The sequence below is a fragment of the Dendrobates tinctorius genome, unplaced genomic scaffold, assembly GCF_039654945.1.
Source record: "Dendrobates tinctorius isolate UK_male_01 unplaced genomic scaffold, ASM3965494v1 ptg000010l, whole genome shotgun sequence".
Lineage (NCBI taxonomy): Eukaryota > Metazoa > Chordata > Amphibia > Anura > Dendrobatidae > Dendrobates > Dendrobates tinctorius.
Genome location: NW_027361678.1, coordinates 191,119 through 210,528, shown reverse-complemented (window position 1 = coordinate 210,528; position 19,410 = coordinate 191,119). Strand labels below are relative to the sequence as shown.

The window sequence follows — 19,410 nt, the reverse complement described above, 5'->3', positions numbered from 1 at the left end:
TTTAGGAGATTTCTATGCGACTGCACAATTCAGGATTGAGGGGTGTTTGTACCCAGGTCATTTGTAATTTAAAAAGTGAGAATGAAGTGGCACATTAGAGGCCGCTGATTGGCTGCAGCACTCAGGTGACATAACAATGCTATGAATAAGGGTTGCTAACCCTTATCTTCTGGTGTATTCCTACACTCCCTACCCCAAACCGTGACCAAACAAGGTCGCACAGAATTGAGCTGATTACCATTATTTCCTCCTCACCAATGTTGCGCAAGACCTTGAAAATTTGGTGCCGAAACCCGGGTGTGTATAAGGTTTATTTATTCCACATGGGAGACTATTGTAATTGAGAAAGGAGTAGTCCGAGTAGCGGAAGACAACTCCTATTAAGCATTCATAGAAGCCATCGCATTGAATTCAGCTTTCTGTTAAATCGCTGCCTGACATTCCCAGCTTGTGTTTACAATGAACCCACACGTTGCACCCTAATTTACAGATCATGATGCCAAGGCAGTCCCCAGCAGGATACTCTAGAGCTTGGTGAAATCTGTTCAGTGTCTCGCCAGCTTCCACATGATACCAAAACAATTTACGTTTCTGCAAGTGTAATTAGATGCTTGTGATTTCCCGAGCAGCTCACGCTGAGCCTAGGACAAACACAGCGAATTGCTGAAAATTACACCACGTAACAGAACATATCTCGTCTCCTGGTATCGACAGCGTTCAACTCTGTTAATTAGTTTGAACTTGATTCACGGTAAAACCACACTAATCTCTGAAATGACAATTACTATAAATTCCCGCTAATCTCATATAACAGATATATAAGATGATTGGATAAGAGGTTATCTAAAAAAAACTTTAATAAATCTTTAATTTCAGATAATTCATTTTTCTTTGTATGCAAATGAGAGACATTATTTTTAAATTTGAGCTTTACTTATTATTTAAGTTACATCTTTTCAAGTTTACTTTACTTGGTTTCAGCTATGTCTTTTTTATTATGGACGTGGTTTTAGTCATCCACATGTTTCTTAGCTAATTCATCATTTTTGACTTACCGAAATGTTGCAAAATTATGACGCCATTGTACTCGAGTTGTGCTACTTTGAAGACTAACATTCAACAGGTGAAAGTTTAGTGTAAGGATCTTTAGCTTTTTTTTTTTGCATCTTATTGCAGTCAAAAAATCAAAAATCAAAAATATTAATTTTTAAATTTGCACCAATTTATCAAATACTGTTCTCCTTCGTTTTTACATTGCAACTTATGCAATTGTAATCAAAAGTGGGAAGTTATTCAAAAGAAAATCTCGTCAAAAAAACATTATTAAAAGAGGAGGTATCTCAGGGGTCATTAATGAACCAAAATGTTCAGAAATGTTGTTTTTTTGTTTTAAAGTAATTTACAGGTTACAACACAGAAAAAAATGTATTCTTTTCTTTTCATGTGATCCCTCTGTGTTTATTTTGAGGGCATGCACTATACAAAATCAGTCTCCTTCCCCTTCTGGCACATAATAATATAGTCTGTTTTTTTACTTCTACGAATGGAGTCTTCTCAGATATAATGCCATGTTACTGGAAATGTCACTTCTTTTAATCACTTCATGGTTTCTGAATCATGGAGTAGTTAAAAGAAGTAACGTGCACAGCAATGTCACTTTTACATTACTGTGCACGGTGTTCATTTTTGTAGCGATTTTGCAATGCTTTTTCAGGTGGATTCTGAATGTGGTGAAAACATAGCCTTTGTAGAAAAGTCTACAGTTCCTTACATGTGACTGTAGACTGTCAGATCATGACAGAGTGCAAACCACACAAAGTCATTCTTCTGTATTTCTCGTGTAAACTGGCGGTCCCGTGGCCATATATATGCGATTTGCATACTTGCAGTAATCTCACCCAGCTTCTCGCAATAGAAGAAAATTAAGAGAAGACACTGTCACGTCCACGCTGATTGAATGCTGAAAAGCTGCAGCCAAAGTTATATGCTTATATGCAGCGATCACGCAATATCACGTGTCTCATGACACAGCAATGATAATAAAAGGAGCGATGCCGGTCCGGAAGGTAAGTATACATTTTTTTATTTTATGTGGGACACTTTAGAAGTAGGATTCAGTAATAACTACCCCTTAAAACCAAGTTATATCAAAACTAAGCAAATTAGTTGCAAAGCCACATGCCCCTTTGTTGTATACAAAGATCGCTAATTAGACAAGTGATGCCTGAGGTTCAGGTCCTGACTGCCAGCCATGACTCTAAAGAACCTCTAAGCTTTGCCCGGGGTTTTTAAATTAGGGCAGCAAACGGAAGTTTTGCCCCAGTTTAAAAAAAAAAGTCTAGGCTGGCATAAATACAGCCTCTATGCCAAATGCTGTTTAGCTTTGCTGTTCTACATCTTGAAGAGTACTTCATGAGATTTTCATGCCAGTCTATAAATTCTATTAAAATTAAAGGGATTCTAGTTGCAGGTAATCTAAGAGAAGCATAATTTAGGGGCTGAGACCCTGATTCCAGTGATGTATCAGTTGCTGGTCTGCATACTGTCATTTTGATACAATCACTGTTTTATCTGCTGCAGATCTAGCAGAGCTCAAATACTCAACCCTTTATGACCCCGCCCACACCATTGATTGGCAGCTTTCTTTGCACACTGTGTATAGGCAGAAAACTGCCAATCCGTGTTGGGTCTGGGTTGCACAGAGCAGTTGTCTAGGAGGCATTACACACCTAGTAGTGATGTAGTGATAATCTCTTGCTAATAAAACTGTTTTTATTGAAATAGTAACACACTGCCCAGTAAGTGACAAATCACTGGAATTAGGGTCTCTGCCCCAAATCATGCTTCTCTTGAATTACCTAGCAAAAAAACTGCTGACAGATTCTCTTTAAAGAGGTTCAGTCATTTTGAGCTTTTTTTAACCACTTCAAGCTTCGAAAGCTTAATGTGGTTAAAAGAAGTGACCTGATCATTCTTTAGGTGGCTTGGAAGCGGCTCAATAGTTTATGTCAAAATGTTCCATAAAAAAAACAGGAGAAAATGACAAAAAAAAAAAATCGAAAAGATGCCAGAAAAAGACGTTCACAACAAAAGAAGTAAAGATGTCCCGAAGCTTCTTCCTCTGACAAAGCTTAGAGGGTACGTTGGCATCTAAAAGACCCCGTGTGCATGTACCCTAAAAGTGGACGTCCACATGCTCTGTATCTCCTCTGGTATTATATTGTCTGGTACATGTACCCAAAGGAAATGCAAGGAAATGCAAATTAACGATCCACCAAGAAGAAGACAGACGACTCTCTAGTGGCAATAACTGGAGGTAGCCATTGTAGAAGTCAAAGTTAACGAGCCGTGTCAGGTGACTTGGTGAACCAGCGTCTTCTCCAAAAAGAGCTGCAAACAGCTGTTTCACGTTGGCAGGTTGAGAGGCCGTTGACTGACATCTAAAGGATCTGTTTCTATTTGGATCACAATATACTAAGTCATGAGCAAGTTTGTTAAAGGGAATTGGTAAGTTGGTTCATGAAGCTCATAGGAAGCTGAATAAAATGATACTTTGATATCTGCAATCTGATTTCTTATTCCAGAGAAATCGACGTTTTTCTTAATATGTAAATGAGCTGGTAAGATCTTTGAGCCGGTCATAGATCTCCCCAAGAATCTTCCCCCAGAGCTTATAAATGAATGTAGGCATTACCAGTGTGACACATGTAATGACTGACAGTCTGCTCTCCTGATCTACATGCCTCACACTGGTAAAACCTCATTTCATTCCTAATAAGCTCTGGAGGCAGATTCTCAGGGAGATCTATGTTCAGCCCAGAGATTTTAACAGCTCATTTACATATTAATAAAAATGTGGATTTTTCTGGGCAGGTAGGTCAAAAGAAGCTGAATAAAATGATACCTTGATATCTGTGATTCAATGTCTTATTCCAGAGAAATCCACATGGCTTTTAATATGTAAATGAGCTGTTAAGATCTATGGGTCAGACATAGATCTCCCTGAGAATCTGCCTCCAGAGCTTATCGTAGATGAAAGAAAGCGATACCAGTGTGAAATATGTAGGTTCAGGAGAACAGGCTGTCAGACATTACATCTCTCACACTGGTAACACCTCCTTTTATTTATAGTAAGCTCTGGAGGCAGATTCCCAGGGAGATCTATGTCCAGCACAAAAATCTTAACAGCTCATTTACATATTAAGAAATGTGTGGATTTCTCTGGAATAAAAGATCAGATTGCAGATATCAAGGTGTAATTTTATTCAGCTTCCTATGACCTACACGCCCATATAGATGACTTAGGAGGGTTGACCCTACTGACAGATTCCCTTTAAATGGTCTGACATTGGTGTCAATAGAGAGCTTACTTTTTATTTCTTGAATGAGATCTAATTTACATACGCTTTTTCCCAGGAAGCATTGCCAACCCAACTTAACCCTCTCAGCGCAATAAATACATTTTTAGACTGACACACTTGTAAATACCAAATAGATAAAAGATTAAATTGTGCCTCTAATTAAAGGTACTAAATATAAAAAAAAAGTAAATGATCTGTCAGGAAAAATGAAAAAACCAGAGTAGCATAAGCTTCCAGATATAAATATCTCCAGAGCAATTTATAATACTTTTCAGAGCGAAATGAAATGTATGACAAAGGAAAGCACGCATTGCAGCAAAACATATTAATGGCTGTGACATGGAGCACAGCGGAACAATAATATTGTAGACTTCGGGTCAGCACAAAGTGATGCCAGAAAGATTTATTAGCTAATTGGCAAGCCTGAAGCCTAATCTGCCTTACATGTACAATGTGGGAGCACAAAATCAACACTTTTTTTTTTTTTTAGAAAAACAAACAAAAAAACTGTGCTCATTAAGAACATAGTTTGCCTACAACTCCAGTAGATCCATCCCTGAATATACAGTTTGGCTCCTTTTAAGGTTTGGTGCATCAGCTGTAGAGTTGTGTTGTCTAGCATTTCTTAGGCCCACCAGAAGAAATGATTATGAACAGGGTCGGACTGGCCTGGTGGGGTATCAGGGAAATGCCTGGTGGGCCCTTGCAGTGGACCAGATAGATGGCCGTGGGAAGAAGCAGACGAAAAAAAAAGTCTCCAGTTTTTAGGGGCACGGGCCCTTTGAAAGCGCAGGAAGAGTATTAGCTGGGGTGTGTGCACGTAGCCTTCATTACCTGAACCGCTGCGTCGCATGTCCCGATGAAAACTGACGAGTGTATGCTTGTTGTCACCAGCATATAACGTCAATGACATGCGCCGCATGCGACGGGAGCACACAAGTCAGTCGCCATCCTCTGCTAGGTCGGCGGCCATTTTTTTCTCTCTTTGCATGCGGCCAGGACAAGGGGCCAGGATGGATATATAGGGGGGTGGCAGGACAAGGGACCAGGATGAATATATAGAGGGGCCGGGATGGATATATTGGGGTGCCAGGATAGATATATGGAGGGGGCAGGATGGATATATGGGTGGGGGCCAGGATGGTTACATATTGAGGACCAGAATGGACATATGGAGGGGCCAGGATGGATACATATGGAGGGGCCAGAATGGACATATGGAGGTGCCAGGATGGATTTTTGGGGGAGCCAGGATGGATATGTGGGAGGTTAGGATAGATATATGGGGAGGCCAGAATGGATAAATGGGGAACCAGGATGGATATATGGAGGGGCCAGGATGGATATATTGGGGGGAGCCAGGATGGATAGATGGGGGGACTTGCAACAGGAGTTGCCGGACGGATTGGAATTATACGGAAGGTTCTCCGTAGGAAGGATTGGTTCTTCCAGAGACACGGTTGGAAAGTGTATCCCGTGGGTCTCGTTCCACGCTGACCGCCGTCAGGTGGAGGAACCAGACTGGTCACAAGGGGAACGGCCCCTAGCCTAGATCGCATTCCTCAGGGTGCCACTAGCAAGCCGACAGCTTTGGTTACTTTATGGACCATCGCCCCTACCACACTTGGTCCGAATGGAAAGGCGCTACATAGAATCACAGAAACGGTGAGGCATTGTCTGAACAGGATTCGCAGCTGCTGGCCCAGAACGACAACTGTGAAGTGCTGGAGTGGAAGGAAAGAGTTTAAGCAGCAAATTGTTTGGTAACGACCAGGAAAGGCACACACTGACAGGGAAAGTTGGAAGGGTGTACTTCATCTTATCTGGAAGTTGTCTGGATCCCTCACCTGGAGGACACGGCACCGAAGCGGGCCTCTGTGCTTGCCAAGAACTGTGAGTCAAGCCCTTTTGAACTACATGCAATTGTGTCTTCCACATTCTTTCCGCGCCACACGCCCAGCTCTGCTACATTCTCCACTCCTCACTTCCTCACCATCTACCAACTCACTTCATCTGCCCTGGGACTACAGCTCTACCTGTGGAGAGCTTCTACATCTCAGCTGCACCACATCATCTGTCCCAGAGAACCAACACTGCAGCGCTGGACAATCTGACCAGAAACCAGAGGTGGCGTCATGAATCACTACATAAACTTTATCCCCATAAATTCTACCCCTTTTACATGACCGCCTGAGGCCACGGACCGGGTCACTACCACTGTGACATTTCCCATTGAAGTTAACGGGCCCGGCGCCGAGTATCCCACGGCCTCTGGGGCGCGTCACTGACATGTGCCGGAAAAGATGTGGGCTCACCATCGGAGAAGGGGGAGACAAGACATGCGCAGCACATGTACGGAGCATGCCATGAAGGGGTTAATGTAAATTACCGTAATTGTACATCCCAGTTATGGTGGCGCACAGTGAATATGCAGGAGCCTCATGTGTTTTACAGTCAATGCACACACACAGCAGCCCCGCCCTGCCCCAGGCTTTTATTTAATTTGTGCACCTGTGTCTGAGCCTCCATCGCTCTTCATCTGTGTTTGCTGGTCAGGCAGTGTGTGGAGGTTTTAACCTGAGATGTCTCTGTTCAGACCTGGTTGGCCTTTATCTGCACTTGTTTCATCTGGCTGCACGGGAGCGATTCAGACATGTTTCAGGTACATTTGCAATAGATATGGTCTTGCTTTTAAAATATTCAGGAGGCCGTAATGGCACAGTGAATAATAAAAATGTAAAGTAGGACCCCCCACATGAGATTGCCTTGGCGCGGCGGGGTGGCTCAATTTATTGATCAATATTTTGGCAAATGTCTCATATTGAATACAGTAGATGTTAATATGTGCATTGCACTTTATGTTATGCGTTCTGACCACCGGCAGCGCTGGCTTCTCTTTTTTTATAAATGCTCCACTATACCAGGGATAACTGCTTACAGATATTTGCATATAGCTGTAGGGTGGGCCCCTGTGGGTCCCAGATGCCCCAGTCTGACCCTGATTATGGAGGACTCTAAATCTGTAAAGAACGTCTACATGTCCACTTTTGTATCATAGCCTTATTGTTACACATACAAATCTTTTAATTCAAGGGGTTGTTCATCTTTAGGGGCAGTTATTTTTATTTTTTTTTTTAAATATAAATGCATTTATTTAAACGTAAAAATTATTCTTGCAATTGGGTTTCATTAAACATTTTGCACCATTCAGGTTTTACAGACTCTTTGTTTCCTGCACATTCTACTTTGATGAGATCTGTGGTCACAAATCAGCTGAAAGGAGCTGAGAAAAGACAGATAAAAGAGTTACGAATACTACTGTCATTAACTCTGAATGAGCCCACTTAATGGGATTTTCAGTTCTTTAATTTTGTAGCCATCAATAGACAGTAAAACACAGAGGCTATAGAATGCAAAAGATGCAAAATTTTGAATGAAACCCAAATGCAAAAATTTTTTTTTTTTTAGCCAAAAATAAATGCATTTAAGTTAAAAACAAACAAAAAAAACAACCTAAACATCTTTAGAGTTAAGCATATACAATGGGGAAAAAAAGTATGTAGTCAGCCACCAATTTTGCAAGTTCTCCCACTTAAAAAGATGAGAGGCCTGTAATTGACATCATAGGTAGACCACAACTATGAGAGTCAAAATGAGAAAACAAATACTTATTTTCCACCATAATTTGCAAAATAAATCTTGCCAAATCAGACAAGGTGATTTTCTGGATTTGTTTTCTCTTTTTGACTCTCATAGTTGTGGTCTACCTATGATGTCAGTTACAGGCCTCTCTCATCTTTATAAGTGGGCGAACTTGCACAATTGTGGCTGACTAAATACTTTTTTCCTCAGTGCACATTACTTGCAAACTTTTGGAAATGGTCTTCAGGAAAGATTCTATGCTACTTCTGCAGCGTGGCATATTTTTTTTTACTTTTAAAGGGAATCTGTCAGCAGGTTTTTGCTATGTAATGTGAGAGCGGCATAATATCCTGATTCCAGTGCTGTGTGACTTTCTAGGCTGTGTTTTGCTCTTTTAGTATAATCAGTGTTTTATCAGCAGCAGATTATCACTGCAGGACTAGATGTCATGTTCCTCCTGGTCCAACCACTCCCCCAGCACTCATTGGCAGGTTTCTGCTGATTTACATTGTACACAGAAAGCTACTAGTGGTGTGGATGGGGTTATACAAGGCTCAGCATTCAAAGCTCTGCTAGATCTATAGCAGAGAAAACTGTGATTGTATCTCAACTGCTGCACCCAGTAAACTAAGTGACACAATGCTGGAATCAGGGTCTCTTTCATGCGATTTCATTTCACCAGGGATGGTGGCCGCAACTTTATGGTCTTACAAGGGAAAAAAGTACTTTCTGGCCACTACATGGGAGCGGAATAATATCCATAGTTTCTTTAAACATCATTCATCGTTCTACCACTCATTATTCTCAATGGCTTCCATGACTAGAGAAATACATGTCTAGCTCTTTTATAAACCTTCTCAGCCCTCCTATATCCTTTAGTTATGGCATATAACATCTGTAGCAGTGGTCTCCATTGTGCAGCTCCTCAGTTCTTGGAGAGGGACAGGTTTGGAGGTCGCTGTCATATAGAAAAGCATCATAACTACATTGTGTTAGAAGCCATGTTTCCAGACAGAAACTTATTGAAAGGATATATGATAAGTTCAGTGATTCCAGTTGTTATTTTTAACATTTTCACATTGGTAGATGTTACTCCCAAGTAATCACATAAAGGGGTTTTCCATTTTCTGGTGTTGTGTGTCAAAAAACAAACTGCACTATGCTCACCCTTCCCAGGTTCCATCTCTGGATATCTCCGCCGCTGCTCCCGATGTTGAGTGCTATCGTCTGCAGCGCTTATGTCAGGTTGCCAGAGCTGCAGACAATAAAGATTGGCGACTCTGCCCGTGTTTACAACATGAGCTACATAGCTCACTGATTGGCTGCAGTGCTGTTGATGTGACATCAGCGCTGCAGACAATAACAGACAGCATATGGAGCAGGGGTGGAGACTCATCGCTGGACCTGGGGAGGGTGATTGAGGAAGATTTTATTTGTTTTATAACAAACTACACCTGGGGACCGGAATTTTTTTTTAGAGGGAAAACCCCTTGAAAAGAACCTACTTGATGCCTCAATATAGTAATTACTTGTATTTTGCATAAAATACCAAATTCTGGGGCATCTAATCTCATGCCCTGATCACACAACAGGGAATCCTGGCTGGTAATCACTGACCTAATGTTTATAGGTTTCTTAAAAGGAAAACAGTCAGCAGTTTTGACCTTGTAAAATTGCTCACAGCTCTAGAAAGAAGACTGTAGATCTGATAAAACACACATTTGGGCAAAGCTGCAGCAACAGGATAAATGAAAAAATAAAGTTTTAAGTGACATGTGTTGAAAGAGATCGGTGATCAGTTCTTGGCTTTCTGCATTAAGCCATCCACAGTTGCTGCCCTCTATTCTTGAGTAGTGGCTATAGAATCAAACAAGAAGGCTCCTAAGGTCATCCCATGACACAATGGTAGGTCATTCTGCATTATTCAATAGTGCAGGGACTTTACATTTTCCTGACCGTTTACTTTGTCTTGTGTTTTACCAGCTTCTGGTTGACTTGTCCAAGTCAGAGCATCTGTCAATTGTCAGGGTGCTTTGTGCGTGGAAGTTCGGCAGCTCTTGATAGGATAGGCTTTGCGTCAGCCACTCTATTTAGCAGATCCTAGGGGTTGCCCTGGCTTTAACTCCTACATAGGATTTTGGACTTACACTGGGCCCCTTGAGTTGGGTCCATGAAGTGGCTGCTGGCTGGTGGATCAGGCTAGCTAGCAGAGCATGTCAGAAAGCCAATTCAATACAAGAAAGTCAGAAATATAACAGGCAGCACAGGCAATAGAGTAGACAAAACAGGACAGAGGTCAGAAACAGGAATCATACTAGGTAGTGACAGAAACACAAGAGTTAACCAGAATAAGATAACATATAACTGGCAACTGGAGATTGGAAGCCAGGGGTTAAATAGTGTGAGCCTCGCTCAAGTCTAACAAAGGGGAGTTAATTAGATGACCAAGTTCTGGAGTTAACTCCCAAGCTCGCTGCCTGGATGGCACCACTAGGGTGCAGTCAGATGGCCGTATAGATCGGACAGAGATCAGAGCGCAGTGTACGGACTGGCTGGCAGTTTTCCTGAGCTGAATGTGACAACTGCATAAAAATACATGAAACTGTCATGCTCAGATCGGGTAAGCCGTCGGCCAGTCTGTGCACTGTGTTCTGATCTCGGTCCGATTTATATGGCTGTCTGACTGCGCCATTTGTCCCACAATATCAACCCAAACTGCTGCTCTGTCGCACAACTTTGCCCATAACAAAGGTATGGCACCGCCCAGTGACAGAAGCGGAAGGAGTGAGAATAGGCATGGATGTAACAACAGCATTAACTGAGGGAGCTCTGAGAACCTGAATTGTCACTGAAGAGGGAGCACAGAGGAAGGGATGAGATCTCTTTTGCCCCAATGGTATACCTGGTCCTCCACCCCCTGTAGTATTCACCATTGCTCCAAAAATGTTTTGATACCTCTGCAGGTCTTAATTCTAGAGCTGGAATCAGTTTGGAAGGATCAAAAATTGTGAAAAACTTCATTTAAGTGTCGAGACAATACTACATTAAATATACATGTGGTGACCCAGTCAATATATACAGACATGAGTTTTTCATTAAATGCTATTAATCTTAGGGAATGGTAAAAAATTACAAATTACCTTTCTTCTTACTCAACAATGTCCCCGGACTTATTGACCCCGTGGTTGCTTTTGCAAAGACTCTACTTTGGTAAACGGTTGGTTCTGTCGCCTTTCTCTGGTGCAGTCCTTCATCCTTTTTGATCATCAACAAATCTGATCTTCCTTCAGCATAGGAACTTTTCATATAAGCAGCTGATTCTGCCAGGTTCTCCATATTAAGCTTCCTTTCTGTAGAGCTATAAGAGTCGAAGTCCGAGGCATCAAAACTTTCGGTTCTTGAACCGTTTTCTTCTTCGATAATGTCCATCATTGGTTTCATCATTGGCGAGTCTTGGTCTCTCTTTGGACTCTCTTCAGAAGCTGAGGAACCATCACACGACTCAATAATGAGCTCGCTGTCCAGTTCGGCTTCACGTTCCTCACGGAGTATGCTGTATTGTATGGATGGGGAGGCAGGTGATGGTGGGGGGCCACCAACATGACTGAATGTCATGTAAGCAGACTGCATGGCCTCTTCTCCAGCCAGCTGGTCTTCGGAGACGAGCTCTATTTCAGAGTCACCAGATTCAGTGCTGGAAGCTTCGTTATCTAGTGACGACGGGACAGCTGCTAGCACAGGCTTGCTTTTAGAATCTTGTTTTTCGGAGTAAACACTATGAGGTTTCTGCTCTTCAGCTGCTGCATAAGGAAAGCCTTTTGTTGCCTCCTTTGCTTTCATGGCGCTGATCAGTTCATCTTCAGATATTTGGAATTTACTCTGTTTCTCTGAGCCAGATGGTCCTGTATATCCATCTGGATGCAAACGATAACAGAAATGGAAGAAAAAAAAAGCATGGTGAGAAGAATAATTCCTTGGAGACTTCTATCACAAAGCCTGAAATAATTTTATTTTATTAGATGGGTATAAAATTATGCAAATAAAACTTCCTTCCTTTTCACCCTCTATTTTACAAGATCCCACTGACCACCATCATATAAGTTAACTGCCTATTGCATCTTAAAAAAAAATGAAATATAGAAAAATGTATTGCTTACCTCTCCGAACCCCTGTCACTTTAGCATTGTTGCTCCCAAAGTTATGACGTCCCATCCATCCTTCACCTGTAGCCTCAGCACTCAATGGACAGGAACTTATCACTTCCGGTCTTAAAGGAAACCACTGGAGCAGTGGTGCTGGAGCGACAGGGGTTCACAAGTAATACTTCTTGAAAAGTGTTTAGAGGTAGGAAATTTGTAAAATAAAGAATGGTGGAAAATCCCTTTAATAGACCTTTTCATAGTCTACATACTTTTTAGATATCAACTTTGTAAAAAAAAAAATTGTGCTATGAAATGTTATTGTATGTGCACATCGAGTCTTTTTGTTTAATTTTTGGAAGAGAAATTTGGAGTTTTTGAGAATTATTTAGAGAGTTTTCGCTCAGTTTTTGCTCCAAAACCTCCTAGAAAAACCTCTGTGTGCACATAGCCTTAGACAGTATTTAGTCATTTTTTTCATAAGTGAGACAAAACCAGAAATAGAGATAAAGCATGGAAAACAAAAAACTTCACATTATAGATTTTTCTCTGTTTAGTAGGTTCCAATCCTGGTTTTGGCTTAGAAATGCTAATAGAGAACAACCTTAGATCTGAACGGCAAATTATTACTTTCAGATAAAAGTCCGCAGTCACTCTGGTACTTCAAACGGCAGAATCGTGACAGTATGTGATATGCACACACTGTCACGATTCCCCTTTTTTCTCCATGTGAGTGGGCAGTCACGTCACGACATGTATGCAATTTAAATACTCATGGTAAAATGCCAACAAGTCTTACCGGCTCCTTGCAATTCTCTTCTATTAAAAGACGCCGGCTGAAATTAGCTGGCATGCATATATGTGCTCATCTGACAACCCAATCACATGGGACATATGGGGGAATCGTGATGGTGTGACTGCAGACTTTTCATTTCAGAGAAGAACACCATTTTTATTGAATTTGGGGGCATTTTTTTTACTCAAATCCATGTTATTTTTGGCCTAATAACATTTTCCAGTTAGAATGCTTATTTGGCTTCTACAGCCTATATGTATCACAGTACATAGCATACTGCAAGAATGAGTTGTCTAAAGCCACTGGTTAGCTCGTCTGTAATGCTCTACTGATCAGATCAAGGGAAGAGTTTTACAGAACAAGCGCCCTAACAGACTTACTATATACATATTCTGCAGCATGCTATGTACAGTAATACAAAGAGGCCAAAGCAGATTTTAATGAAACTCCATTGAAAACAATGCTTTATAGCCTCCGAAACAATGTAAAAGAAAACAAAAAACAACAACTAAGGGTGTACATAGCCTTAAAAAAAAGCCCATTATTTAGGCCATGGAAGTGACAGAAGATCTGATAACAGACATTTCTATACAAACAATATCACTTATAATAATCCATATTTTTATAGGAGTAAATATTGATGTTATTATTGATTGAAAGTAGTATTTTCTTTTAAAGAGAATCGGTCTACAGGTTTTTGCTATGGAACCAGAGAGCAGCAAGATGTAGGTGTGGAGACCATGATTCCAGCGATGTATCACTTACTGGGCTGCTTGGTGCAGTTTTGATAGCATCTCTGTTTTCTCTACTGCAGACCTAGCAGCCCTGTATAACTCCGCCCCACACCACTGATTGGCAGCTTCCTGTGTACATTGTCATCAAGTTTCCAATCGTTGGTGGGAGCAGGGTTAGGCTGTGTTCACACGTAGCGATTAGAGTTGAGCGATACCGTCCGATACTTCAAAGTATCGGATCGGAATGGATCGGCCGATCTTAAAAAAAAGTATCGGTATCGCCGATTCCGATACCGGAAGTCCCATTCAAGTCTATGGGACTTCCGGTATCGGAATAAGAAAAATCCTGTTTTTCCCTTGTACAGCCTCTCTGGGGTCTGTACGGGCCTTTCGGGGGGCTGTGCCGGCCTGCCAGGGGGTCTGTGCAGGCTCCGGTGGTCTGTGCCGGCCTGCCGGGGGGCTGTGCCGGCCTGCCAGGGGGGCTGTGCAGGCTCCGGTGGGCTGTGCCGGCCTGCCGGGGGGCTGTGCCGGCCTGCCGGGGGGCTGTGCCGGCCTGCCGGGGGCTGTGCCGGCCTGCCGGGGGGCTGTGCAGGCTTCGGGGGTCTGTGCAGGCATCGTCCGATGGGACTACAAGTCCCATCGGGCGATGCCTGCTACCATGACAGTGATTGACACATTAGCCAATGATGGGACAGTAGTAGTCCCATCATCCGGCTAATGTGTTGAATGTAAAAAAAAAAAAAAAAAAATTACATGCTACATACATACAACATGCATACTACATACATGCTACATTCATACTACATACTACATACATGCTACATTCATACTACATATATACTACATGCAACATACATACTACATACATACTACATGCAACATACATACTACATATATACTACATGCATGCAACATGCATACTACATATATACTACATGCTACATACATACTACATATATGCTACATACATACTACATATATACTACATGCATGCTACATACATACTACATACATACTACATATATGCTACATACATACTACATGCTACATACATACTACATATATACTACATGCATGCTACATACATACTACATGCTACATACATACTACATATATACTACATACATACCACATACATACTACATATATACTACATGCATGCTACATACATACTACATATATACTACATACATACCACATACATACTACATACATACTACATACATACTACATGCTACATACATACTACATATATACTACATGCATGCTACATACATACTACATGCTACATACATACTACATATATACTACATGCATGCTACATACATACTACATGCTACATACATACTACATGCTACATACATACTACATATATACTACATGCATGCTACATACATACTACATGCTACATACATACTACATATATACTACATGCATGCTACATACATACTGCATGCTACATGCATGCTACATACATACTACATACATACTACATGCTACATACATACCACATATATACTACATACATACTACATACAATACATTCATACAATACATACATAGACATACAGTACATATAACATAGAGTAACATACTTACCAATACTTGTCACATTGTTCCCCGAAGCCATTGTCTTTTACGGAATAAATATTAACATAACAAACCACAAAAATACTCACCCACGATCCGAAGCAGTCCACGAGTGTGTCCCACGACGATCTTGGGTAGAGAACTGCAGCATCAGCTGTTGCTGCCGTTCTCTACGGGCTGCAGGAATCCAATGACGGAAGGTAGGTATCCTTCCGCACTGTATTCCTCCGCCACTTAAAAAAAAAAAAGTCCCTAGTCTCACTTTATGCCATTGCTGTGTGGGAAATTCCCACGCAGCAATGGCATAAAGTGAGACTAGGGACTTTTTTTTTCCGTCATTGGATTCCTGCAGCCCGTAGAGAACGGCAGCAACAGCTGATGCTGCAGTTCTCTACCCAAGATCGTCGTGGGACACACTCGTGGACTGCTTCGGATCGTGGGTGAGTATTTTTGTGGTTTGTTATGTTAATATTTATTCCGTAAAAGACAATGGCTTCGGGGAACAATGTGACAAGTATTGGTAAGTATGTTACTCTATGTACTGTATGTCTATGTATGTATTGTATGAATGTATTGTATGTAGTATGTATGTAGTATATATGTGGTATGTATGTAGCATGCATGTAGTATGTATGTAGCATGCATGTAGCATGCAGTATGTATGTAGCATGCATGTAGTATATATGTAGTATGTATGTAGCATGTAGTATGTATGTAGCATGCATGTAGTATATATGTAGTATGTATGTAGCATGTAGTATGTATGTAGCATGCATGTAGTATGTATGTAGTATGTATGTATGTAGTATATATGTAGTATGTATGTAGCATGTAGTATGTATGTAGTATGTATGTAGCATGCATGTAGTAAATATGTAGTATGTATGTAGCATGTAGTATGTATGTAGCATGCATGTAGTATGTATGTAGTATGTATGTAGTATATATGTAGTATGTATGTAGCATGTAGTATGTATGTAGCATGCATGTAGTATATATGTAGTATGTATGTAGCATGTAGTATGTATGTAGCATGCATGTAGTATGTATGTAGTATGTATGTAGCATGTAGTATGTATGTAGCATGCATGTAGTATATATGTAGTATGTATGTAGCATGCATGTAGTATGTATGTAGTATGTATGTAGTATGTATGTGTTATGTATGTAGTATGTATGTAGTATATATGTGGTATGTATGTAGTATGTATGTAGTATGTATGTAGTATGTATGTAGCATGTAGTATGTATGTAGCATGCATGTAGCATGTATGTAGTATGTATGTAGTATATATGTGGTATGTATGTAGTATGTATGTAGTATGTATGTAGCATGTAGTATGTATGTAGCATGCATGTAGTATATATGTAGTATGTATGTAGTATGTATGTAGTATGTATGTAGTATATATGTGTTATGTATGTAGTATGTATGTAGTATATATGTGGTATGTATGTAGTATGTATGTAGTATGTATGTAGCATGTAGTATGTATGTAGTATTTTTTTTTTTTTTTTTTAACATTTAACACATTAGCCGGATGATGGGACTACTACTGTCCCATCATTGGCTAATGTGTCAATCACTGTCATGGTAGCAGGCATCGCCAGATGGGACTTGTAGTCCCATCGGACGATGCTTGCACAGACCCCCGGACATCAGCACAACCCCCCGGCAGGCCGGCACAGCCCCCCGGCAGGCCGGTACAGACCCCCACAGGGTGCACAGACCACCGGCAGGCCGGCACAGCCCCCCGGCAGGCCGGTACAGACCCCCACAGGGTGCACAGACCACCGGCTGGCCGGCACAGCCCCCCGGCAGGCCGGTACAGACCCCGGGCAGTCCACACAGCCCCCCGGCAGGCCGGCACAGCCCCCCGGCAGGCCGGCAGAGACCCCCGGAAGGCCCGAAATGACGGCGCATCATGATGCGCACACACCGCGCATCATGATGACGTCAGGCTGTCAATCAACTTTGAACTTCCGATTCCGATGCCGACTTCCGATATTGAAAAAATATCGGAAGTCGGTATCGGAATTCCGATACAGCAAGTATCGGCCGATACCCGATACTTGCGGTATCGGAATGCTCAACACTAGTAGCGATTTTAAACGCGCGATTTTGCCGCAAAAAAAAGCATCCCATACAATCCTATGGGATTCAGCACATGCTGTGCTAATGCTGTGGATTTTTCCGTGGCGGAATTGCATCGTGGAAAAATACGCAGCATACTCATTCTTTGTGCAGAATTGCGGCGATTCCGCCCACATAGGAATGCATTGTTCTGCTTACTTTCCACATGTGGCTGTGCCCACCATGCGAATACTAAGCAGAACATTTGCAGATGGTACCTCCAGGCTCTGGGTACCATATCCCTGTAAAAAATAGAATTAAAATAAAAAATCGTCATATTCTCACCTTCCGACATCACGCGCAGCGTCAGCAGGCATCAGCGATACTCCCGGCAGGTCCCGTTCCCAGTGATGCATTGCGCCAATGACCTTTGATGACGTTGCTGTCTTGCGACACCGTTGCGGTCTCGCGAGACCGCGACGTCATCAAAGGTCATTGGCGCAATGCATCACTGGGAACGGGACCTGCCAGGAGCATCGCGATGATCGGGGACGCTGCGCGGGATGTCGGAAGGTGAGAAAAACACCATTTTTTTTTTAGTATTTTTAACATTATATCTTTTTACTACTGATGCTGCATATGCAGCCTCAATAGTAAAAAGTTGGTCACACTCGTCAAACACTATGTTTGACGAGTGTGACCAACCTGTCAATCAGTTTTCCAAGCGAGGCTACAGATCGCTTGGAAAACGCTAGCATTCTGCAAGTTAATTACGCTTGCAAATCGCTAGTTTTTCCACGGGAAATAGGCGGGAATTAAAATGCGGTTTTCTCGCATATTTCCCGCGGAATGGAATTCCGGAATTCCCGTGAAAATTTCTGCGGCAATTCCGAAACGTGCACATAACCTTATACAGATTAGCTGGACTGCCTTACACATGACACCTAGTCCTGTAGTGATAATCTCCTGTTGACAAAACACTGATTGCATTGAAACTACAGCACACAGCCTAATATGTTACAGACCCCTGGAATCAGACTCTCTGCTACTACATTATGCTGCTCTCAGATTAAATAGAAAAAACTGCTGACCGATTCCCTTTAAAAGTGCAGGCTATTAAATCTGCCTTTTTTAAAGGGAATCTATCAGAACTTTTGGCTCCCTTGCCCCAAAACCAGCATTACAGCTAGAGATAATAAACCTGTTTCTGACTTTACTGGTAGCATAACGAAGAAAATAACGTTTTAATCTATTACATGTCATATACTAATGCCGGGTGTCCCATGGACATTCTGTCGAAGCTTTGTTGTTCTGATATAGAGCTTCAAATAAATAATAATAAATTATTGTTTCCTTCAGAAGCCTCTAGAGGGAGCTCAGGAGGTTATTGCATACTGTTTATACATTGAGCTCAATGATAACACAGTATGCAGTTAGCTCCTCAGTTCCATCTAGTGGTCAGAATGTCATGTATTAAATTTATGTCAATGCAGGTTTTTTCTCTCTCTGGGCTGTTCAGCATTTACATAGGACAACATGTGTTAAGTAATAAAGCAAATACTAACTGATAAGTTGATGAAAGGTTCCCTTTAAGGCAGGCATGAAACCCCATTATAAGTTATGCAGTTGTATTAATTCACATTAGCATTAATTGTGGGTTCTGCAGCACATCAATGTATTTTTGCATATGTTATTACCGATCCTCTTTCATTAGGCAGTGGGTGTTTAATGCTATATGCGACAGCTTCATTAGCGTGTGGTGATTCTATTGATCTATGTGCTGTCCTGTATTAGTTTATTAGTGATTGCGCTACTGAACAATTGGATCACCATTATTATCATTTTGTACACGTATGCCATTGTCAGCATTGACAGAGCGCCACTCGTGTGGATGGCATCATTGCTGCAATATATAGTGAGTTCTTCCATAAATTATTCAATAAGAGACATTTACAAATTGCAAAACCTGCAGACCGAAGAGTCTTCGTTATATGCAGTGAAGTGTCTAATAACGTCCACAGAAAGATCAAATTAACCGTTATCTGCACTGAAGTTTACATAGCGATCAATGCTT

General features: G+C 41.5%; 1 protein-coding gene across 1 annotated transcript in view; it reads right to left on the bottom strand.

Moving 5' to 3' along the window:
• RTN1 (reticulon 1) overlaps window positions 1-19,410 on the bottom strand; it is a 177,751-nt gene that overhangs the window by 148,429 nt on the left and 9,912 nt on the right. Inside the window, exon 2 of the mRNA XM_073585491.1 lies at window positions 11,144-11,917. Coding sequence (XP_073441592.1) covers window positions 11,144-11,917 — 774 coding nt within the window. The remainder of the gene's footprint in view (window positions 1-11,143; window positions 11,918-19,410) is intronic.